Source organism: Hemitrygon akajei, chromosome 6 (assembly GCF_048418815.1).
Source record: "Hemitrygon akajei chromosome 6, sHemAka1.3, whole genome shotgun sequence".
NCBI classification, from domain to species: Eukaryota; Metazoa; Chordata; class Chondrichthyes; order Myliobatiformes; family Dasyatidae; genus Hemitrygon; species Hemitrygon akajei.
The window spans coordinates 139,463,651-139,485,144 of record NC_133129.1 but is presented as its reverse complement, the minus strand read 5'-3'; the positions used below and the strand labels follow the sequence as shown (position 1 = coordinate 139,485,144).

Sequence of the window (21,494 nt, the reverse complement as noted above, 5' to 3'; positions counted from 1 at the left end):
ACTGCAAACTGAGCTGAGATCAGCACAAGAAGTAAATAATTTCTGATTCATGAACTTTGTTCCAAAGTACAACACTGAATAAACCTTTTATGTGGTAAGTCATGAGGTGGGTTTGGCGATGCCTATAAAACCAGAGCAGATTACAGGAAACAATGATCCTCAGTAATCTTTATCACATGGTTATCATTTTCAAAATATCATTCATAGTAACAAGTGTTTTTCTTATAACAAATTTGATATACATTGCCAGGAAATGTTTCCAACATTTGTCATTTAGTAACAGCATCAAGCCCTGTCAGGATGGAAGTTCTAGAACTCACTTCAGGTGTACAACTTCCTCAGACTGAAGAAGGATTGAGCTTTGGGTGGAAACCTCACATCTGTTGAACATTAATCTGGCTTTTCACTGAAGCTGTTGCTTAACTGCTGCATTATAAAATAAATGTCATGCTTTACTGTCCCTGAAGGGCTGTTCTAGATTTATTTCATTTAGATTCTTACAAGCAGACTTAAATCTCTGTCATAAAATTAGAAAGGGCAGTTTGAATTTGTTTGCAAGAAGGAGTGCATAATCTTTCTGCCTGCAGTTTTAAAAGTGACATTAATATATTTCAAAATATTATGTTGGTTTAAATTCTGAATTAAATACTGAGGAATGTCAGATCATGGTATTAAGAACTTGGACTCTAGAATCGCTAGGCTAATTTTCTTGTTAATAAGTAATTCAGTTACTAAATACAAATATGTTTAATTATTAACCCTTAAATCAAATCTATGTTTAAATTTGAATGAACACAATTGTATTAATTAAAAAATTGTACTACTGTAGCGGTGTGCTACACGCAGCGCTGCAATAACGACACGGAGTCGGTGAGCTGCAGTTACAAAAGAGTTTTATTCAAACCTCGTGGCCTCGCTTTAAAGCCTTCCTGATCCCGCCCTCCCCGGGCGGGAATGCTGTATTCACAGTCCCGTCCCGCGCGCGGGCTTTTCCCCTTGCTGGTGAAGCAGGCTTGGCGCCCTCTTTGGGACCGGCCTCAATGTCGGCGCACGCCGCTTTGTGAGCCGGTTCGAGTGCGCTGGGAAGTGGGTCACCACATAACCCCCACCCCCAGAACCGGCAATACACCCCCCAATGTCCACAGTCTGGGTCTGTTTGGGAGGTCTGCCTCTGCGCCGCGGTGCCTGAATCTCAACCGGCTGCGCCAAGTCCACCTGGGCCGATTTGAGTCGGTCCACCGTGAAAACCTTCTCTTTCCCCCCAATGTCCAGCACGAATGTGGACCCGTTGTTTCTGATCACCGTAAATGGCCCCTCGTAGGGCCGCTGTAGCGGTGCCTGATGTCCGCCCCGTCGTACAAAAATGAACTTACGGTTTTGCAGGTCTTTGGGTACGCAGGTCGGGTTCTGCCCATGCTGCGAAGTGGGTATGGGGGCTAGGTTACCGAGCCTCTCGCGTAGTCTGCCCAGGACTGCTGCGGGTTCTTCCTCTTGCCCCCTTGGGGCTGGTATGAACTCTCCTGGGACAACCAGGGGTGCGCCGTACACCAACTCGGCCGACGAGGTGTGCAGATCCTCTTTGGGCCCCGTGCGGATTCCGAGCAGGACCCAGGGAAGCTCATCCACCCAGTTAGGCCCTTTGAGGCGTGCCATGAGAGCCAACTTCAGGTGACAGTGGAAACGCTCCACTAGTCCGTTCGACTGTGGGTGGTAGGCAGTTGTGTGGTGCAGCTGTGTCCCCAAAAGGCTGGCCATAGCTAACCACAGGCTGGAGGTGAACTGGGCGCCTCTGTCGGAGGTAATGTGGGCCGGTACACCAAAGCGAGATACCCAGGTGGCAATCAGTGCCCAGGCGCAAGATTCGGAGGTGGTGTCGGTGAGCGGGATCGCCTCTGGCCATCTTGTGAACCGGTCCACGATAGTCAGGAGGTGCCGCGCTCCACGCGACACTGGCAGGGGGCCCACGATATCCACATGAATGTGGTCGAAACGCCGGTGGGTGGGGTGGAACTGCTGCGGCAGAGCTTTGGTGTGCCGCTGTACCTTGGCCGTCTGGCAGTGCATGCACATTCTGGCCCATTCACTGACCTGCTTGCAGAGTCCGTGCCAAACGAACCTGTGGGCTACCATCCGGATGGTTGTCCTGATGGAGGGGTGCGCTAAGTTATGAATGGAGTTGAAAATGCGCTGCCGCCAGGCTGCCGGAATGAAGGGGCTGGGTTGGCCGGTGGTGACGTCACAGAGCAGGGTCCTCTCACCTGGGCCTACGGGGAGGTCCTGGAGCTGCAAACCGGAGACTGCAGTCTTGTAACTAGGGATCTCCTCGTCTGCCTGCTGCGCCTCCACCAGTGCTTCATAGTCTACACCCTGGGACAGGGCTTGGATGTTAGGGTGGGAGAGTGTGTCCGCCATGACATTGTCCTTTCCCGAGATGTGGCGGACATCCGTCGTGTATTCGGAAATGTAGGACAGATGTCGCTGCTGGCGGGATGACCAGGGGTCGGATGCTTTCGTGAACGCAAAGGTAAGCGGTTTGTGGTCCGTGAACGCGGTGAATGGCCTACCTTATAAGAAGTACCTGAAATGCCGGATTGCCAGGTATAGTGCCAACAGTTCCCGGTCGAAAGCACTGTATTTGAGCTCGGGTGGTCGTAGGTGTTTGCTGAAAAACGCCAGGGGTTGCCAGTGACCCTCGATGAGTTGTTCCAGCACTCCACCGACTGCCGTGTTAGATGCGTCCACTGTGAGGGCGGTAGGGATGTCCGTTCTGGGGTGCACTAGCATTGTGGTGTTTGCCAAGGCTTCTTTGGTTTTAATGAAAGCGGCGGCGGACTCCTCGTCCCAGGTAATGTCCTTGCCCTTACCCGACATCAGAGCGAACAGGGGGCGCATGATTCGGGCAGCTGAAGGGAGGAAGCGGTGGTAGAAACTCACCATACCCGCGAATTCCTGAAGGCCTTTGATTGTGTTGGGTCGGGGGAAATGGCGGACCATGTCTACCTTGGCGGGCAGAGGGGTTGCCCCGTCTTTAGTAATCCTGTGGCCCAGGAAGTCGATGGTGTCGAGCCCGAACTGACATTTGGCCGGGTTGATTGTCAGGCCGTATTCACTCAGTCGGGCGTAGAGTTGACGGAGGTGGGACAGATGCTCCTGACGACTGCTGCTGGCTATGAGGATGTCGGCCAAATAGATGAAAGTGAAGTCCAGGTCGCGTCCCACCGCATCCATTAACCGCTAAAATGTCTGTGCGGCATTCTTCAGGCTGAACAGCATGCAGAGGAACTTGAAAAGGCCAAAAGGGGTGATGAGTGCTGTTTTGGGGACGTCGTCCGTATGCATCGGGATTTGATGGTATCCCCGGACGAGGTCTACCTTGGAGAAGATCCGTGCGCCGTGCAGGTTTGCTGCAAAGTCCTGAATGTGTGGCACAGGGTAGCGGTCCGGTGTTGTAGCCTTATTCAGCCTGCGGTAGTCGCCGCATGGTCTCCAGACCCTGTTGCTTTGGGCACCATGTGCAGGGGGGAGGCCCATGGGCTGTCGGACTGCCGTATGATCCCCAATTCCTCCATCCTCTTGAACTCCTCCTTCGCCAGCCGGAGATTGTCCGGGGGAAGCCTTCGAGCACGGGCGTGGAGGGGTGGTCCTTGTGTCGGGACGCGGTGCTGTACGCCGTGTCTGGGAATGGCTGCCGTGAACTGCGGTGCCAGAACCGATGGGAAATCCGCCAGGACCCTGGCGAAGTCGTTGTCGGACAGCGTGATGGAGTCGAGGTGAGGGGCTGGCAACTGGGCTTCACCCAGGGAGAACGTTTGAAAGGTCTCGGCGTGGACCAGTCTCTTCCTTGGCAGGTTGACCAGTAGGCTGTGAGCCCACAAAAAATCCGCCCCCAGGAGCGGTTGGGCTACGGCGGCCAGTGTGAAGTCCCACGTGAACTGGCTGGAGCCGAACTGTAGCCGCACCGTACGGGTGCCGTAGGTCCTTACCGTGCTGCCGTTCACGGCCCTCAGGGTGGGACCCGGTTTTCTGTTGTGGGTGTCGTAACTCGTCGGAGGTAAGACGCTGATCTCGGCTCTGGTGTCGACCTAAAAGCGGCGTCCCGACTGCTTGTCACAGACATACAGGAGGCTATCCTGATGGCCAGCCGCCGTAGCCATCAGCGGCGGCTGGCCCTGGCGTTTCCCCGGAACTTGCAGGGCGGGCTACAGCGGCGGGCTTCTGCGCCCCACCGCTGGTGGTAGAAACACCATTGTTCATTGGTCTCCTCACCTCTGCCTCTGGGGTTAGCGGGCTCTGCGGCCGGGCCTGGTCTGGTTTGCTGCTGGGAGCGTGGCCTGGTGATCTGTGTGACGGACGCCCCACTCTCCTTCTTGGCTTTCCACAGGACGTCCGCCCGGGCCGCCACCATTCAGGGGTCGCTGAAATCCGCGTCGGACAGCAGCAGGCGTATGTCCTCTGGCAGCTGCTCCAGGAATGCCTGCTCAAACATGAGGCAGGGCTTGTGACCTCCGGCCAGGGACAGCATCTCGTTCATCAAAGCCGACGGTAGCCTGTCCCCCAAACCATCCAGGTGCAGTAAGCGGGCAGCTCGCTCGCGCCATGAGAGTCCGAAAGTCCTTATGAGTAGGGCTTTGAATTCTGTGTATTTGCCGTCCGCTGGGGGCGATTGTATGAACTCCTCAACCTGGGCGGCTGTCTCCTGGTCGAGGGAGCTCACCACGTAGTAGTAACGTGTGTCCTCCGAGGTTATCTGCCGAATGTGGAATTGGGCTTCTGCCTGCTGGACCCATAGGTGAGGTCGCAGCGTCCAGAAGCTTGGCAGTTTTAACGAAGCTGCATGAACAGATGCAGCATCAGTCATCTTCGGCCCAAATATCGTTTGGGCCGTCGGGGTCACCAATTGTAGCGGTGTGCTACACGCAGCGCTGAAATTACGACACGGAGTCGGTGAACTGCAGTTACAAAAGAGGTTTATTCAAACCTCGCGGCCTCGCTTTAAAGCCTTCCTGATCCCGCCCTTCCCGGGCGGGAATGCTGTAGAGGGCGTGTATTCACAGTCCTGTCCCGTGCGCGGGCATTTTCCCTTGCTGGTGAAGCAGGCTTGGCGCCCTCTTTGGGACCGGCCTCAATGCCGGCGCGCGCCGCTTTGTGAGTCGGTTCGAGTGCGCTGGGAAGTGGGCTGCCACAGTATAATATAATCTTTTTATGCATGCTGAATGAAAGTTTGTATAAATGAAAATGCAACACATCCTGATATGATTTATCCTTTGTGTAATGCCGGCACAGCTGTGATAGAGTTGCATGGCCTTCAATGGAACTGATTATGAAAATGGAGCACAGTGCCATGGTGTATTATAACATGAGCAAATGAGATTTTATGTCATCTTTAACAAGCATCCCATGACATTTCCCAAGTATACGATCAAACAAACTGAAACAAACCATATAAAGGTTATATTGGGACAGATGATTAAAAGCTTGGCCAGTGAACCAAATTTTTAGGACTGTATTAAAAGAGGATGGAGAAGAATAGAAATACAAAGAAGTTCAGGAAGGGAATGCTAGGGTTTAGGACCTTATCCCCTGAAGAATGATAGAAAGAGAATTAGAGGTAAAAAGGGTGGTGCAGCTTAACTTTGGTATGATCACAAGACTGGATTACAAGGAGCACAAATCTTAAAGAGCTGTACAACTGGAAAAGAAAGTTCTCTCAGGAGAATTGCAACTCACCATATAGAGCTTTTGCACTCAACCTGCCTTCAGCTGCCGACATCCTGCTGCAAAACAGATAACAAAAAAAAAGTCATTTGCAACATTAGCTCAGCATCTATCTCTGTTCAAGATGTTGTGCACAATAGCGATGGACACGTCTATCAGCTACATTAAGGTAAATGCAGTGTGCAGCATGTCTCATACTCAAATGAGGGCTCCACTTTCAACTTCCAATCTATATTTGGTTAGCTGAATGTTGCCAGAGTGCTAAGCTTTGTACAAACAACCCTGAGCTTGGAAAGGAGATCATATCCAACTACACTTTGTAAAAGGCACATGTGGTCTGTCCTGTGTTCAGCATTATGTTTTATTCTCTCGTTACTCACACAGGTCAGCAGGTAGCAATCTTGGTCCGAATACTCAAGCCACTCCTGGCCAAGGACTTGCACACTTTCAGTACTATTTGTATTTACAATTTGTCACAGTTGCTGCTTCTTATCTAGAGATATTGTTATCGGCAACCACGGCCCTGTCACTGAAACTGATGCAACAACACAAGAAAATAAGGGTGGGAGAGGCCTTTTAAGTCTGCGCCACCATTTAATACCTTTACCTTTTGGTGTATTTTTTCATAACTCTCCATTCTTGACCTACTGAGTAGTAATCTACCTCCAGTTTAAATGGTTCTAATGATCCTAATTTCACTACCCTCCTGGGCAAAGAAATTCTATTTATCTGTTTCAAATAATCAGCCTTTCATCTTTCGCTATGTCCCTTGTTTGAGACTCACCTGTTAGTAAAAATATCCAGCGTTAATCCTGTCAACACCATTAGGATCTTATATTTTAGAATATGGTCACCCATCATTCTCCTAAACTTATTGAACACAGAACCAAACTATTTCGTCTCTCTTGGTAGGAGCTCTCTCTCATCCTAGGAATTGGCCTGGTGAATCACCTTTGCATTGCCTCTAATATTACTCGATCTTTTATTTGCATTGCGAACCAAAAATATGCAGTTTTCCAGGTGAGGTATCACTAATATTCTGTAGAATGCAACAAATTCACCCCCTCTCCCATTTTTAATATCCAACACTTCTGCAATGAAGGCCAAAATGCTGTTTGTTTACCCGTTGGACCTGCCTAACGGCTTTGTGATTAACTCACTGGATCACATGATCCTTCTATCTCTCTCCACTTAGATGATTTGCCTTTTGATTTCCTTTAGCGATGTTCATGGCATTATACTTCCCCATATTCTATTCCATTTGCCAGTCTTTTGCCCACTGAGTCTGCTGTTTCTTTACATATTCTTTCAACAATATGAAAGAGGCATTTATTCTTACACACAGATAAAGTAAAATTAACGAGATATTTATCTGTTGAAGAAACACTATAGGTGTTTACCCATATACATCCCTCTCATATTGTATAAACACATTTCATGGACAATGGTGTGCTGTGCACAGTGGTGTAAACATGCATACTGCAAAGAATAATGGGACAGAACATATGAACCACGAGGGGACTGAGCTGACACCTTCATGATGGGAGGGAATCAGACAGCAAGAAGATGCCTCTAATTACAAGCCTTCGCAATTGAGGTTTTGCTGAATAGTCGCGTCATCTGAAATTACTCCATACCTGCCATAGTATAAATACAGAAGGAGGAAGGGGGTAAATACTAGAAGTTTGTATCTATTGTTCTACACCTTCATTTTGAGGATCCTCAACATTTCCCCCCCGTATTTATCATTTATAGACTTATTGAAGCACAAGGACCAGTGGTAACAACAAAAGGATGAGATCTTGTAATCAGACTTTAGGAAATCGAAAAGAGATTTAGTAAAGATTCATGAGCTGTAACCTCATGACAAACCTCAACGTTTCATGGTAACAAATACAGCAAAGGAGATTTAGAAGCAGGACCTCAAAGGCTACAACCTCATGATAAACCTCAGCGTTTCACAGTAACAGAGCAAATTAACATGTGGCTTCAGAGATGATGCAAGACAGAGTGCTTTAGACTTCTGAGACATTGCATAGTTTGTGGGGCTGTGGGGTCTGTAAGAACAGGGTAGCTTACATATCAGCAGGACTAGAGCCAATATCCTCAGTGGACATTTTGGTAGGGCTGTCAGGCTGCTGGAGAGGTTGGAGAGGTTTACATTAGTTTGGCAGATGTGGATGTGAATCTTCGAGGGAATGCAGGAGAGAAAGGTAGTGAGGGAAATAAACAGAGGGAGCAATTGCAAGCAGCAAAGAGAATCAAAGTAAATAAATATGTTAAAAGGGCAAGATTAAAAAATACTGTGTCTCAATGCATGCAGCATTCACCATAGAGCAGATATATAAATAACAGAAATAAAAGTAAATAGGTATGATCTAATTGCCAATGAGAAAATGTGATTGTTGTGTAACTAGAATTGGGAGCTAAATATTCAAAGTTACTTGTCATTCAGGATGTATTGGCTAAAAAAGGAAAATATATATAGGTAGTCCTTTTATTAATGGAAGAAATTTGTTCAGTTGTGGCAAAGGATCTTGGTTTAGCAGATCATGGCATAAAACTAGAACTAAGATGAAGCTAAAAAAACGAGACTTCATGGGGATTACATAGAACATACCAAATAATGTGCAGTTTTGGGTATAAATCAAGAAGCTAGGAGCAGTTAACAGGGTAATAGAGTAAATATGGAGGCCTGTAATCTTTATAAAGTCTGGACAAGTTAAATTAGTGGCAATAAGCTGAAAGTCAATATTCATGGAATGTAAATAAGTTGGCTTTCTATGTTAGAAAATGTCTATATTAGATCTAGTCTTGTATAAGGAGAAAGAGTTGATTAATAATCTTTTTGCAAAGAGGACTTCAGGGAAGAGTAATCGGAATATGGTAGAGTTTTACATTGAGTTTGAAATACGTTCTAGTTCAATCCAAGAATAGGGACTTTCAACACCAAACAATTTAAAACTAAGTAAACTTTGGAAGTGTGAGGGACACATTAGATTGGATAACTCCTCTATGTTAAAAGATAAGTGGGCAGGTTATGGACAGCACTTAAAACAATAGGAAATGATTTGCAAATAAATTTATTCTTTTAAGGCACAAACCTGACAGAAGAAATCATTCATGAATAACTGAAAAAATTATTCAAATTAATTCAAAAGAAGAGACTCGTAAAGTTGCCAGAAATAACAGCGAACTTGTGGATTCGAAACATTTTATAATTCAGCAAAGAAGTTCCGAGAAATAGTTGAAGGGAAAGTAAAATATGAGTAAACTAGTGAGAAACACGTAGAAGGAACTATAGGTAAAATTAAAAAGCTTTTATGGGTATGTACTAAGATGCAGGAGCAGAGTTAGGTATTGGGCCCATTGAGTCTGCACCAGCATTCGATTGTAATTGCTTTATTTTCCTTCTCAAAACTATTCACCTGTCTTCTCCCCATAACCTTTGTCACACTTACTAATTAGGTACCTATCAACTTTAAATATAGGCAATGACTTGACAACCACAGTTGCTCATAGCAATGAATTCCACAGATTCACCAACCTCTGGCTAAAGAAAATTTCTCCTTCTATTTTGAGACTATGCCTTCTTGTCCAAAATTCTCTCATGAATGGAAGCATTTTCTGTATGTTGTATCATCTAGGACTTTCAATATTTGGTAGCTTTCAATGAGATCATTCTCCAATGGGTACAGGTCCAGGGCCATCAAACGTTTAATCCTTTTGTTCTGGAATTATTCTCATAAACCCATCAGGACACTCTCCAATGCCAGCATATCCTTTCTTAGATAAGGAGTCTACAATTGCTCACAATCTTTAAATGCAGTCCAACCAATGCCTTATAAAGTCTCAGCAATACATCCTTGCTCTTATATTCCAGTTCTCTTGAAATGACTGCTAACATTGTATTTGCATTCCTTATCATCGACTCAACCTGCAAGTTAACCTTTACAGAATCCTGCACTATGAACTTCAAGTTCTTTTACAATGCTGATTTCTGAAATTTCTACTCATTTAGAAAACAGTCCATGCCTTTATTCCTTCTACTAAAGTGTATGGCTATTCACATCCCTAAAAAGTGTATTCCATCTGCAGCTTTTCTGCCAATTCGTCCAATCTGTCTAAGCCCTTCTGCAAACTAATCATTTCCTCAATACTACTTGCCTCTCCTGCAAACTTGGCCACATAACCATCAATTCCATCATCAGGATCATTGTCATATAATGTGAATAGTATCAGACCCAACACCAACCCTACGGAGCACCAGCAGCCAACCAGAAAAGACTCCCTTTATTGAAGGCATTCTTTGCCTTCATCCAGTCAGCTAAGCTTCTGTTCACAATAACGTCTTTCCCATAAAACCATGGGCTCTTATCTAATTTAACAGTCTCAGGTGCAGCACTATGTCAAAGGTCATCTGAAATTCCAAGTAAACACCATCACCTGTCTCTCCTTTGTCCATCCTGCCTGTTACTTCTTCAAAGATTTCAACAGATTTGTTTGGGCAAGATTTTCCCTTAAAAAACTGTGCAGACTTTGGCCTGTTTTATCAAGTGCCTCCAAGTACCCTGATATCTCCTCCTTAATAATGGACTCGAACATGTTGCCAATCACTAGTGAACCTTGAAAGATTACCGGTAATGTCTGCACAATAACCAGTTCAACTGCCTCTTTCAGACCCTGGGTCCAGGTGACTTCTCTACCTCCAGAGCTTTCAGTTTCCCAAGCACCTTCTCCTCAGTAATAGTGGCTACACTCACATCTGCCTCCTGACACTCGAATTTCTGGCATGCTGCTGGTATCTTCAACAGTGAAGACTGACATCAAATACTGATTCAGTTCATCTACCATTTCTTTGTTCCCCATTACTACCTCTGGAGCATCATTTTCCAGTTGTCTGATGTCTACTCTTGCATTTCTTTTACTCTTTAAGAGATAAACTTTTGGCATCCTCGTTTATATTATTGGCGAGCTTACATTCATTAGAACATTAGAAATTTTTTACAAGAACAGGCCATTTGGCCCAACATTTTGAACACTTCTATCATGTCTCCTCTCATTTTATGCCTACTAAGGCTGAAAAGATTTAATGCTTTCTATCTTTCTTTTTTTTTGTAATTCACATTTTTATTATTATTTATTCTTATTTTACAAAGCAGCACAGCATATCATAGAGCAGATATAGTACAGCATATTTATACAGCCATCCCATGACAGGAAAACATATAAAACTAAGAAACAGAAAAAAACTTCTAATTTAAGTTTAAATTACAATACAACCATGCGTCTTGCACTTTTCCCTCACTGTTAATTCTTCCCAACATGTGTTCATATGATGAAATCTTAACCATTTTCTCAGTCCATTCCCTCACAGTGGGACATATGGGTTTTTTCCAGTTTTGTAATATAATCCTTGCAGCTGTGATGAGACCCACCTTTAAAATAGTAAATTTGTCATTGTTTCCATTAGATATCATTGTCCTATCACCCAGGAGACAAAGCCATGGGCACAAGGGCAGTGTAGGACCTGACCAATTCCCCAACAAATCAAGAATTTTACACCAAAATGGACGAACCATGGAACGCTCCCAAATCATGTAAAAATATGTGCCCACCTCATTTTTACATTTCCAGCATAAATGATTATCAACAATCCCCATTTTGTAGAGTCTAGTTGGTGTCCAATAATATCTGTGTACTATCTTATACTGAATAAATTTCCCTCTCGCTTCCCTAATATGTCTACTGACATTTGATAAAATATTTGACCACTCATTATCTTCAATATCACTTCCAAGATCCTTCTGCCATACTGCTTTGAGATTGTTACACAGTTCACCCACAGAGTGCTTGAACATTTTATAAAACACTGATTGATGCTTTATGAATTTCCTGTGGTAGTGTAAAGTATTCAGTTGAAGGGTTACTTTGTGGGCCACCAGTCTTGAATATGCTACTAACGCAATGTCTTATTTGTAAATACTTCCAGAAATTCCCTTTATCTACAAAATTATATTTCCTCTGCAAATCTACATACGACATAAAAATCCCATTCTCATAGAGATCACCTACTGTATTTACACCTTTAATCTTCCATTCTTTCCAGTACACCATTCTTTTCCCAATACGTATCACAGTGTTATTATAGAGCGAAGAGTATAACTGATTTAAACGTGACATTTTACAAGCTTTATGAATTGTACTCCACACACTCCTTGAGTGAAATAGTATAGGATTTAGATTAGTCTTGTTTTCCACATGTGGAGAGAGAATGTGAAGGGGAAAATGTGGTGCAGCCAAGCTCCGTTCTATAACTACCCAATCTAAATCAACATCAGCCCTGTCCCAATGTTTAGCTAACTTGGTCATTTCAAAGGATAATTTATATGCCCTGACGTCTGGTAGACGGAGCCCACCCATGTCCTTGGACATACGCATCTTACTCATTCTAATTCTGGGCTTCTTCTTATCCCATAGAAAGTCACTAACAGTTTTGTTGTATTGCTTGTAGATCAAATCTGAAATATTTAAAGGAAGCATCATAGAAAGATAGTTAAACTGAGGTGCTATGGCCATTTTAACTACATTGACTTTACCCCAGAGTGACAGTCGCAGTGCCCCCCACTTATCCAGATTATTTCTTATCCTACTCAATAATGAATCATAATTTAAAGTAATTATTTCATCCAAATTATGACTGAGTTTGACCCCTAGATACTTCATTCCAACTGGCACCCATCTGAAATTAAACTGAGATACTGAATTTGAATAACACAATTTTGACATTGGCATAGCCTCAGATTTACTGAAGTTGATTTTATAACCAGACACTTCAGAATATAATTGAATTGTTTTCATTAGTGGGGGTAAGGAATTAGGAGGGTCACTAATCAGTAATAAAATATCATCAGCATAGCATCAATTTATGCTCCTTTCTGCCTCCCTTCATCCGTCAGGGTGTATCCTGCATACATACTTTGATACTAAATGTACTTTGAATCTTGAACATTGCCTTTTTCACATGCCTTTTCTGTCATGGTCCTGTCTAACTGTCCCCCATCTCACTCCTATCACCTAGATTATGCCTTAATTCCAGTTGTTAGATTCCCAATTGCTGCTAGTTCACTTAATTACAGTGAACCTGGTTTCCATCAGAGACTGCAGTATAAGAACCCTGATGTCACAACTACTGGTCGCCAGTTCGTTGATCTATTCCTGTGTGATAATTTTGTTTCCCGACCGCTTAGAACTGTTAGTTCTAAGTTCAGCTCTAGTTTCAAGTTATTCCATGAAAGCCCTGTTTCTGGGTCAAGGCTTTATAACAGAGCTCCGTGTCAAGATTCCTCCTGCTTATCTGTTCCACATTTGCCACTGAGCAAGTACCTCTCAGCCCTATCTCCATGTCTGTGACCAGCACTTGTGTTCACCCTCCGGCCGCTTCATGTAACATTTTCTATATCACATTGTAGTTTGTAACCCACATCCTGGCTACTCTTCAGAAGACTGTGTACAACTCCCTTCAAGTTTTTATTTTAATTCTTGCAATTTCTTAACTCTACTTACAAGGATTCTAAATTTTTGATGCTATGTCATTTCTTTCTCAGGTTTTGATTTCATTTTTTATTTACCAACAGAGCCACCCCACCCCCTGTGCCTACCTGCCTGTCATTTCAATAAATTGTTAATCTTCCAGCTATGATCTTCTTTCAAACATGACTCTGTGATGCCCACAACATCTGACCTGTCAATTTCCACAGTGCTACAAGATCCTTTACCTTATTACCTTATTTCATAAGCTGCATGAAGTAAAACCCACTTAATCCTGTGCTCACCACTCTTCATTTCAATTTTACCTCAATGTTGGCTAAAGTTAAATTCTTGTCCCTTTCTAAATGTTGTTATTTTCTTTATTCTTGAAACTTCCATAATCTCTCCTGCTTTCTCCTTCCCTTTATTTCATCCTTACTTTTCTAAGCTGTTGAACCCACCCCTTACTATTTAGTTTAAAGCCCTATCCACAGCCCTAGTTATGTGATTTGCCAGGACCCTGATGCCAGCATGGTTTGGGTGGAGATCGATCCTATTAAAACAACTCCCTCCTTCCGCAATATAGGTGCTAATGACACACAAACCAAAACCCACTTCTCCCACACCAATCTTCAAGCCCCGCATTTAATTCTGATCTTATCAACCCTGTTTCAGTATGCATGTGGCTCAGGTAACATCCCAGAGATTATTATCTTTCTGCTTCTCATTTTAATTTACTTCCTAACTGCTCAAGTTCCCCACAGCATAACCCCTTTCCTCATTTTTCCTACATCATTGGGTACTCACAACGACCAAGGCAATTGGATCTTCTCCCTCCTACATCAAATGCCTCTGCAGGTCAGATGAGATGTCCCGAACCCAGGCACCTGGCAGATGACAATTGCTTTTTGACTTTTGATCCTTGCAACAGAGAATTGCATCTACTCCATAACTACACTATCCTCCCGCTAATAAGGAAGATAAGCAAGAACAAACGTGCCCTTTAAAGTCAGGGTTGGGGAGTTTATATGAATGAATAAGGAAATAGCAGAGAAATAATTAAACTCTTTACATCTACTGCCACAAAAGCTGACACAGAAGAACAGCCATAACTACTGTAAAATCAAAGTTTAAGCAAGGATGACTCAAGATTAGTATTAAAAATAAGTAATAGAGAAGATGGTGTGATTAAAAGCTAACAGGTCTCAAGGAATCAATGAACTACAGATCAGAATTTTGAAAGAGGTGTTTACAGAGATAGCAGATGCTTTGGTTATCAGCTTTCAAAATTTTACACAGCTTGAATTGTCCCTACAGAATAGAGGGCAACAAAGATGCTTCCACTATCTGACAAAGAAGAGAAAGGGAAAACATGGAACTAATTATCTAATCAGTGGATTGCCATGGTAGTGTAGCGATTAGTGCGACACTATTACAGCTCAGGATGTCGGAGTTTGGAGTTCAATTACAGTGTCCTCTGTATACAAGTTTGTATGTTCCTTCCTGTGTGCCCATGGGTTTTGTCCAGGTGCCCAGGTTTCCTCCCACAGTCCAAAAATATACTGGTTAGTAGGTTAATTGGTCATTGTAAATTGCCCCGTGATTAGACTAGGGTTAAGTCTGTGGGTTGCTGGGAATCCATAATGAAGATGTAATAACAGAAGATCTGGAAAAGAATGATGGGAGTAAGCAGAATTAGCATAGAAGCAGAATCAGAATTGACATCTGGTTTGTTATCGCTAAAAGACATTGCAAAATTTGTTGTTCAGTGGGAATGGTATAGTGCAACACATAAGATGCTACTATAATTTACACTATACAGTATAAATAAATTCATGAGTTCATGGACCATTTAGAAATCTAATGGCAGAGGGTAAGAAGCTTTCCTTAAAACATTGAGTGTGGCTCCTATACCTCCTCCATGGTTGTAGAAATGAGAAGAGGGCATGTCTTAGATGATGAGGCCTTTAATGATTAATCCAGCCTTTATGAGGCATTGGCTTTTGGAGATTATGAAAGCAAAATCATGCTTGACTAATCTCCTAGAGTTCTTTGAGGATGTGACTGGTTGAAAAGATAGAGTTAGTAGGTATAGAACATTTTGCTTTGCATAAGATACAAGTTGAAATCCTATGCAGGAGGTAGGTCACATGGAACTGTGAATAATGTATTGGCAACACACACAAAATGCTGGTGGAACACAGCAGGCCAGGCAGCATCTATAGGGAGAAGCGCTGTTGACGTTTCGGGCCGAGACCCTTCGTCAGGACTAACCAAAAGGAAAGATAGTAAGAGATTTGAAATAATGTACTGGTACTGTTTGAGAATTAGGTAATAGACAGAAAAAAAACAAAGATTGGGAAAAGACTGGTCCTTCTCATCTTATCAGAAGTCAATGCATAACTCTTGGTTATTTTCAAACACTATCAATATTTTGTCCAAGGCATCTATTATTATACAGTATATCCAAGTTTGATGATTACTCGACACTGGGTGGGATGGTGAGTAAACAGGAAGATTTAAAATGCTTCAAGGGATTATTGGTAAATTAAACGGATGTGTAAAGACAGGGCAGAGATGGAGTAAGGAAAGATGTTGACTATATACACAAACCATTGAAAGCTGATAAAAGCAAATTGTTTGTTGTGCTTTATTATAAGAAGATCTGAGTAGAGGAGTAAAGATGATTAACTGCAATTATTGAAGTTCTTGCTGAGATTGCACCTGGAATGTGTGTACAGTTGTGGTCTCCTTACTAAAAATAAAACTCACCATGGAGGAAGTGTTACAACAGTTTGCTAATCAAATTCCAGAGATGACCAGGGATGAATAGAAATTGTAAAACCCAGATCAGTATTCCCTAGAGGTTAAAAACACAACTTGATTTCTTTGGAAGTCGCAGAACTTCCACAAGGCTCAACAAGGTGCATGTAAGGAGGATGTTTCCCGAATTATGGAATCTAGAATCCAGCAAAAGATTGTGCCTTATAGTTTATTTTCTCCAATTGAGTAAAGGATAGCTGAATGTACCTACAGCTTAAGGTAATTGTTTTCTCCTCCAAACTTTTTTACAGTTACTCATTCCATTCTAGAATTATCTGTTTTGAAACTGTGGCATTAGGTATTTTTGCTGGACTATTTACTGTCTGACACACTTCAGGATATGAACTTATTCTCAAAATTTTTATGTAAAAAAAAAGCTAAATTGCTATTATTTAACAATTGTCCCAGCATTTTTTTTCAACAAATGTCATACGAATCATAGGCTGATGGATTGTTAGAAAAGGCCATGAATCGTAATCAGGCAAGAAATACTATGGGGAGTGCAGGGAATATTTATGTATAAGTTCCTCCTCTTTCTTCCTTTAATTAAAATCTCTCAAATACTCCTATCTAACGCAAATGTTAGTTTGTACTAAATGTTCCTTCTCAATGAGATTGTTATTATGATTGTCCTCCTCCCTCTAAATTCCTTTAATAATGGATTTATTGGGTGGGCTGTGTCTTTACAGGACACCATTAATCACTTTTATTATGCTATCTGACTTAATGTAATCATCTAATAGCATGAATGATGTCAGGTATTCATTGTGGGAGGCTATTGAACATGTCTTTGGAATGGTAATAAAATATGATAGCCTGAGTCACCATCAGAGTTTCATTTTGAAGTACGGAAAGTTGTAAATAGTTTTCAGATCCATACGTAAATATGAAAAAATGTGATCTTCCTTCTAAGATACCCCATCAGCCCAAGTTTTACCACTATCTACAAGGAATACATTTAGGTAAATGTGGCTTTAATACTTCTCAAAATTTTTTGACTACCAGAACAAAGCAACCCCACCTGACTAGTACCCGATGCATCCCTTATACATCGATTCCCTCCGCTCACTCAGGCTACTCTGACAATACCTTCCAAATCCTCAAATTCTTCTGCCCAGAGAGGCAGCAGGTATATATTGGAACACTATCAAGTTCCCCAGCAACCATCCAGTTTTAGAAACTTATACAGTACCATTCTGTCAGTACTGCTGGATAGAAACCTGGTACACCCTCTCCAATAACACCAGTTATTCTTCAACTGCAGATCTCTAATGGACAGGAGCATCAGCACAAGGAAGTAACATCCATCATCAAGGACTCCCCATCACCCAAGCTATGCTCTTTTCCACTGCTACCATCGGGAAGGAGTTGCACAAGTCCGAGGTCCCACGCCACCAGGCTCAACCATCAACCCTCCAACCATTAGGCTCTTGAACCAGCATGGACAACTTCACTCACCACATCACTGAACTGATTCCACAACGTATGGACTCACTTTCAAGGACTCATGGTCTCACCATTATTATTGATATTATTATTTGTTTTTCTGTATTTTCAATTTGTCATACTTTGCTTATTGGTTGCTTGTCTGTGTGTAGTTTTTCATTAATTCTGTTGTATTCCTTTGTATCTATAATGAATGCACACCAGATAGAATTCCATATACACCCTGCAATGTCGAATTGAGGAAGCTTCATTTTCTTTCAAACAACATAGACAACTGGCATTTCCATTTTAACAGCAAAAGTAGTAAAAGTTAAAATAAATCCAAGTTGTGCATCTTCTTATAGTAACTTTAATGTGATATGATTCATCACTAAAGGAGCATATTTGACCAGAACAATGTGACATTTTCATTTTCACCGCATAAGAATGATAATGCTAATCATTTGTCACCCATCATTTTTCTGTTGTGAACTTAAACTCAGCAACAATTGCCTTATATTTAGAACGTTGAACATAGAACATTACAGAAAAAATTCCTGCAACCCATTATTTTAGACCATAAGATATAGGAGCAGAATTAGAACATTCATCCCTTTGAGTCTGGTCTGGCAAATCCATTTCCCTCTCAGGCTCAATCCCCTGCCTTCTCCTGGTATCCCTTCATGCCCTGACTAACCAAGAATTTATCAATCTTTGCCTTAAATATACCCAATGACTTGACCTCTACAGCTGCCTCTGCAATGAATTACACAGATTCAACAGTCTAGCTAAAGAAATTCCTTCTCATCTCTGTTTTAAATGGATGTCCCTCTATTCTGAGGCTGTGCCCTCTGGTCTTAGACTCCCCTAGTGTAGACCATGCTAAACCAACTAATGGCATTTACTTGCAATTGGTCCATCTCTCTATTCCCTGCCTATTCATGACCCTGTCCAAATACCTCAAGCAATACTATCGTATCTGTTTCCAATACACCCCCTGCCAGCCAGTACATTTCAGGCACTGAATGTTATCTGTATAAAAACGTGCCTTGTAAATTTCCTTTAAACTTCCCCCTCCCACCTTAAAGATATCTTTTTTAGTACACGTCATTCGACCCTACAAAAATAAAAGACTCTACCATGTCTATGCCTCTTGTGATTTTAAATACTTCTATCAAGTTGCTCTTCAAAAAAATCCAGAAAGAAACAATCCAGATTTTTCTATCATCTGTTTATAGCTGCTGCTAATCCATACAACTTGCTGGTGAACATTTTCTGCACTTTTTCCAAAGCCTCCACATCCTACCTGTAATGTGATGTCAAGAACTGCAGGCAATACTGAAAATGTAGCCTAACCAAAGTTTTATACAGTTGCAACATGACTTTCCTACCTGTACCCTCAAAACATCCTACTTCTTACTCAAAACCACAAGTGATGACGGCAAATATGCCATACACCTTCCTTATTACCTTATGTGTGGGTGTTGCCACTTTCAGGGAGCCATGGACTTGCATGCAAAGATCATTCCGATCATCAGTGCTTCTCAGGGTTCTGCTATTGCTATATACTTTCCTCTTATATTTGGCCTCACAATGTGCAACAATTCACGTGTCCAAATTAAACTCCATCTGCCATACCTTTCAACCACCCAGCTCTTGAAAAAACCTGTACAAAATATGACTAAACAAAAAAAATTAAAAATAAACCATAATCACTAACTCAGTTTAGCAAAACTATGACCACTTTGCACAAAAATTGACTTTTTTTTTCTGTTCTTATTGTGAACTTGTAAAAATAGTCTACAATTTCTGTTTTCCTTGTGAATATTCTATCCCAGATGCTGTGTGCCTGTAAGCTTTTCATTGCACCTGTGCTTATAGTAACTTGTGCATGTGACAATAACTTTCACTCTCTCCTATTTCTAACTATATATCCTGATGAATCCTTTGACTACTTTCCTCATTCTGCACAACGCTGCCAATTTTCTTATCATTTGCAAACTTCTTAATCAGCACATTGATATTTTTGTCCAAGTTATATATAATCACAAAGAACAGTGGTCACAGACCTCCATTCAGAATAACACCCTTCACCTCTACTCTCTGTCTTCTGGTGAAGCCAATTTTGAATCCAGTCTACTAAGTTACCATGGAAACTATGTTCCTTAATCTTATGGATCAGCCTATCATAAGGGGCATTGTCAAAATCTTTATAAAAGTCTATATGTACACTACAACATCCACAGTCTTACTCTCAGGCATCTTTGTCATCTCCTTAAATGGAACTTAACCAAGTTTGCAAGACGAACTGCATCTCTACAGGAAGTTTATTATTTGCCTAAAAATCTAATTCAATAATTTCCCTACCACTGATGTAAGGCTTGCCAGCCTATAATCTCCTAGTTAAACTGATGTAAGGCTCACAAGTATATGATTTATTGGTTATCTAAACTCGTGTAATTTTAAGCAACGAAAGCTTATTTTAATTCCCTTATATCTAGTTCGGAGTAAGGAGAATATGCCCCTCTACAACCAGATGTAGATCCCAAAAAAGGTAACCAATGGCATTTCATCCTCCCTTATCTACTTTCACAATAGGTTAGGATTGAATTACCACCCATTGTGTTTGAGCACTCTTCAGGGATTAAATAAATGATAATAAATTAAAAATCCTCATTCTGTGGTGATGTACCTTTAGTTGAGGCGGTAGATTAACGTAACTTTAACTCAGCTAATGCCTACAAGGAGAAGAAGTGTATCTGATCAGTATCATTGAATTTCTGTAGTGGAAATATTATTATTAGTACATCATTTGATTAGCATTGCTACAGCTCCAATATACTTGAGCCTGTGTTTGCTGGAATTTAGAAGAATGCGGGGTGACCTAATTAAAATCTATTGAATGCCAGAAGACCTTGATAGAGTGGATGTGGAAAGGATTTCCTCAAAATAGAGAACGGAGCTGAGGAGGAATTTCTTTGGCCAGAGAGTAGCGAATCTGTGGAATTCATTGCCACAGGCAGCTGTGGAGGCAAAGTCTTTATGCATATTTAAGGTAGAGGTTGATAGATTCTTGCTTGGTCAGGGCATGAAGGGATATGGGAGGAAGGTTGGGGCTGAGAGGAAAAATGGATCAGTCAAGATGAAATGACGGAGCAGACTCAATAGCCTAATTCTGCTCCTACATCTTATGGACTGAAAGCCAAATATAACTATGGTACTCATATTCTGTTTGTATTATCTTTCAGAGCCTTCGTTATTTTTACATAGTGAATGTGAGAAAGATTAATGGAACATTTCATACCATTTTCTAAACATATGCCATGGGATCTCTCACTCCCAGAGAAAGTAAATTGGGAATTGTTACAGCTTTGGACCTCAGGAAGTGACACTAATGAGTAAGGCCATGGCAGGAATTACAAACGAAATATATTTTGTGAACTAAAGTTAGGGTAAAGGGTAAAAGGGTGGTGTGGTGTGGTAGTGCTGGCTGCAGAATGGAGAGAGAGAGAGAGTGGGAGTGGGAGTGGCCTTGTTTTTAAGCAGTCTCCAGTAGGTGCCAGCAATGGAAGGGGAATTGCAGGTGTCCCAGGGAACTGCAATGCAGGTTATAGAGAAAACGCACGCCAGGAAACGTACAGGTCATAACAGAATCAATGTAACCTCTCACTCAAAATGTAGCACATCTGGCAGCAAGCTGTCAATACTCACAGGAGTATCAAACTAGTTAAAGCCTTAGCCCTCAAGCAGAACTCAGCTCTGAGTTCCAGCAACTCAGCCACAACCGACATCTGTGTCAGACATATCAGCCTCTTCTCTCAAACGCAACAGTGGAAATAATCTCTAAATGCTTTAAACTACCTTTTCTGTTATTATTGAATGGTTCAAATTAATAAGCCTAATAATTGAAAATATAATAGAGTGGAAACTTACTTTGCTAATGAGATCTGGTAGGTACAAATTGTGGTTTGGCAGAACATGAAATATTTTGCTCTTTCCAC

At 42.1% G+C, this 21,494-nt stretch overlaps 1 protein-coding gene across 4 annotated transcripts in view; it reads right to left on the bottom strand.

Moving 5' to 3' along the window:
• The window catches only part of eps8l2 (EPS8 signaling adaptor L2), a 187,755-nt gene that overhangs the window by 103,097 nt on the left and 63,164 nt on the right, over window positions 1-21,494 (bottom strand). For all 4 annotated transcript variants that reach the window (XM_073049379.1, XM_073049378.1, XM_073049381.1 and 1 more), the window contains one exon: window positions 5,728-5,774. In XM_073049379.1, coding sequence (XP_072905480.1) covers window positions 5,728-5,770 — 43 coding nt within the window. In that variant the 5' untranslated portion in view covers window positions 5,771-5,774. The remainder of the gene's footprint in view (window positions 1-5,727; window positions 5,775-21,494) is intronic.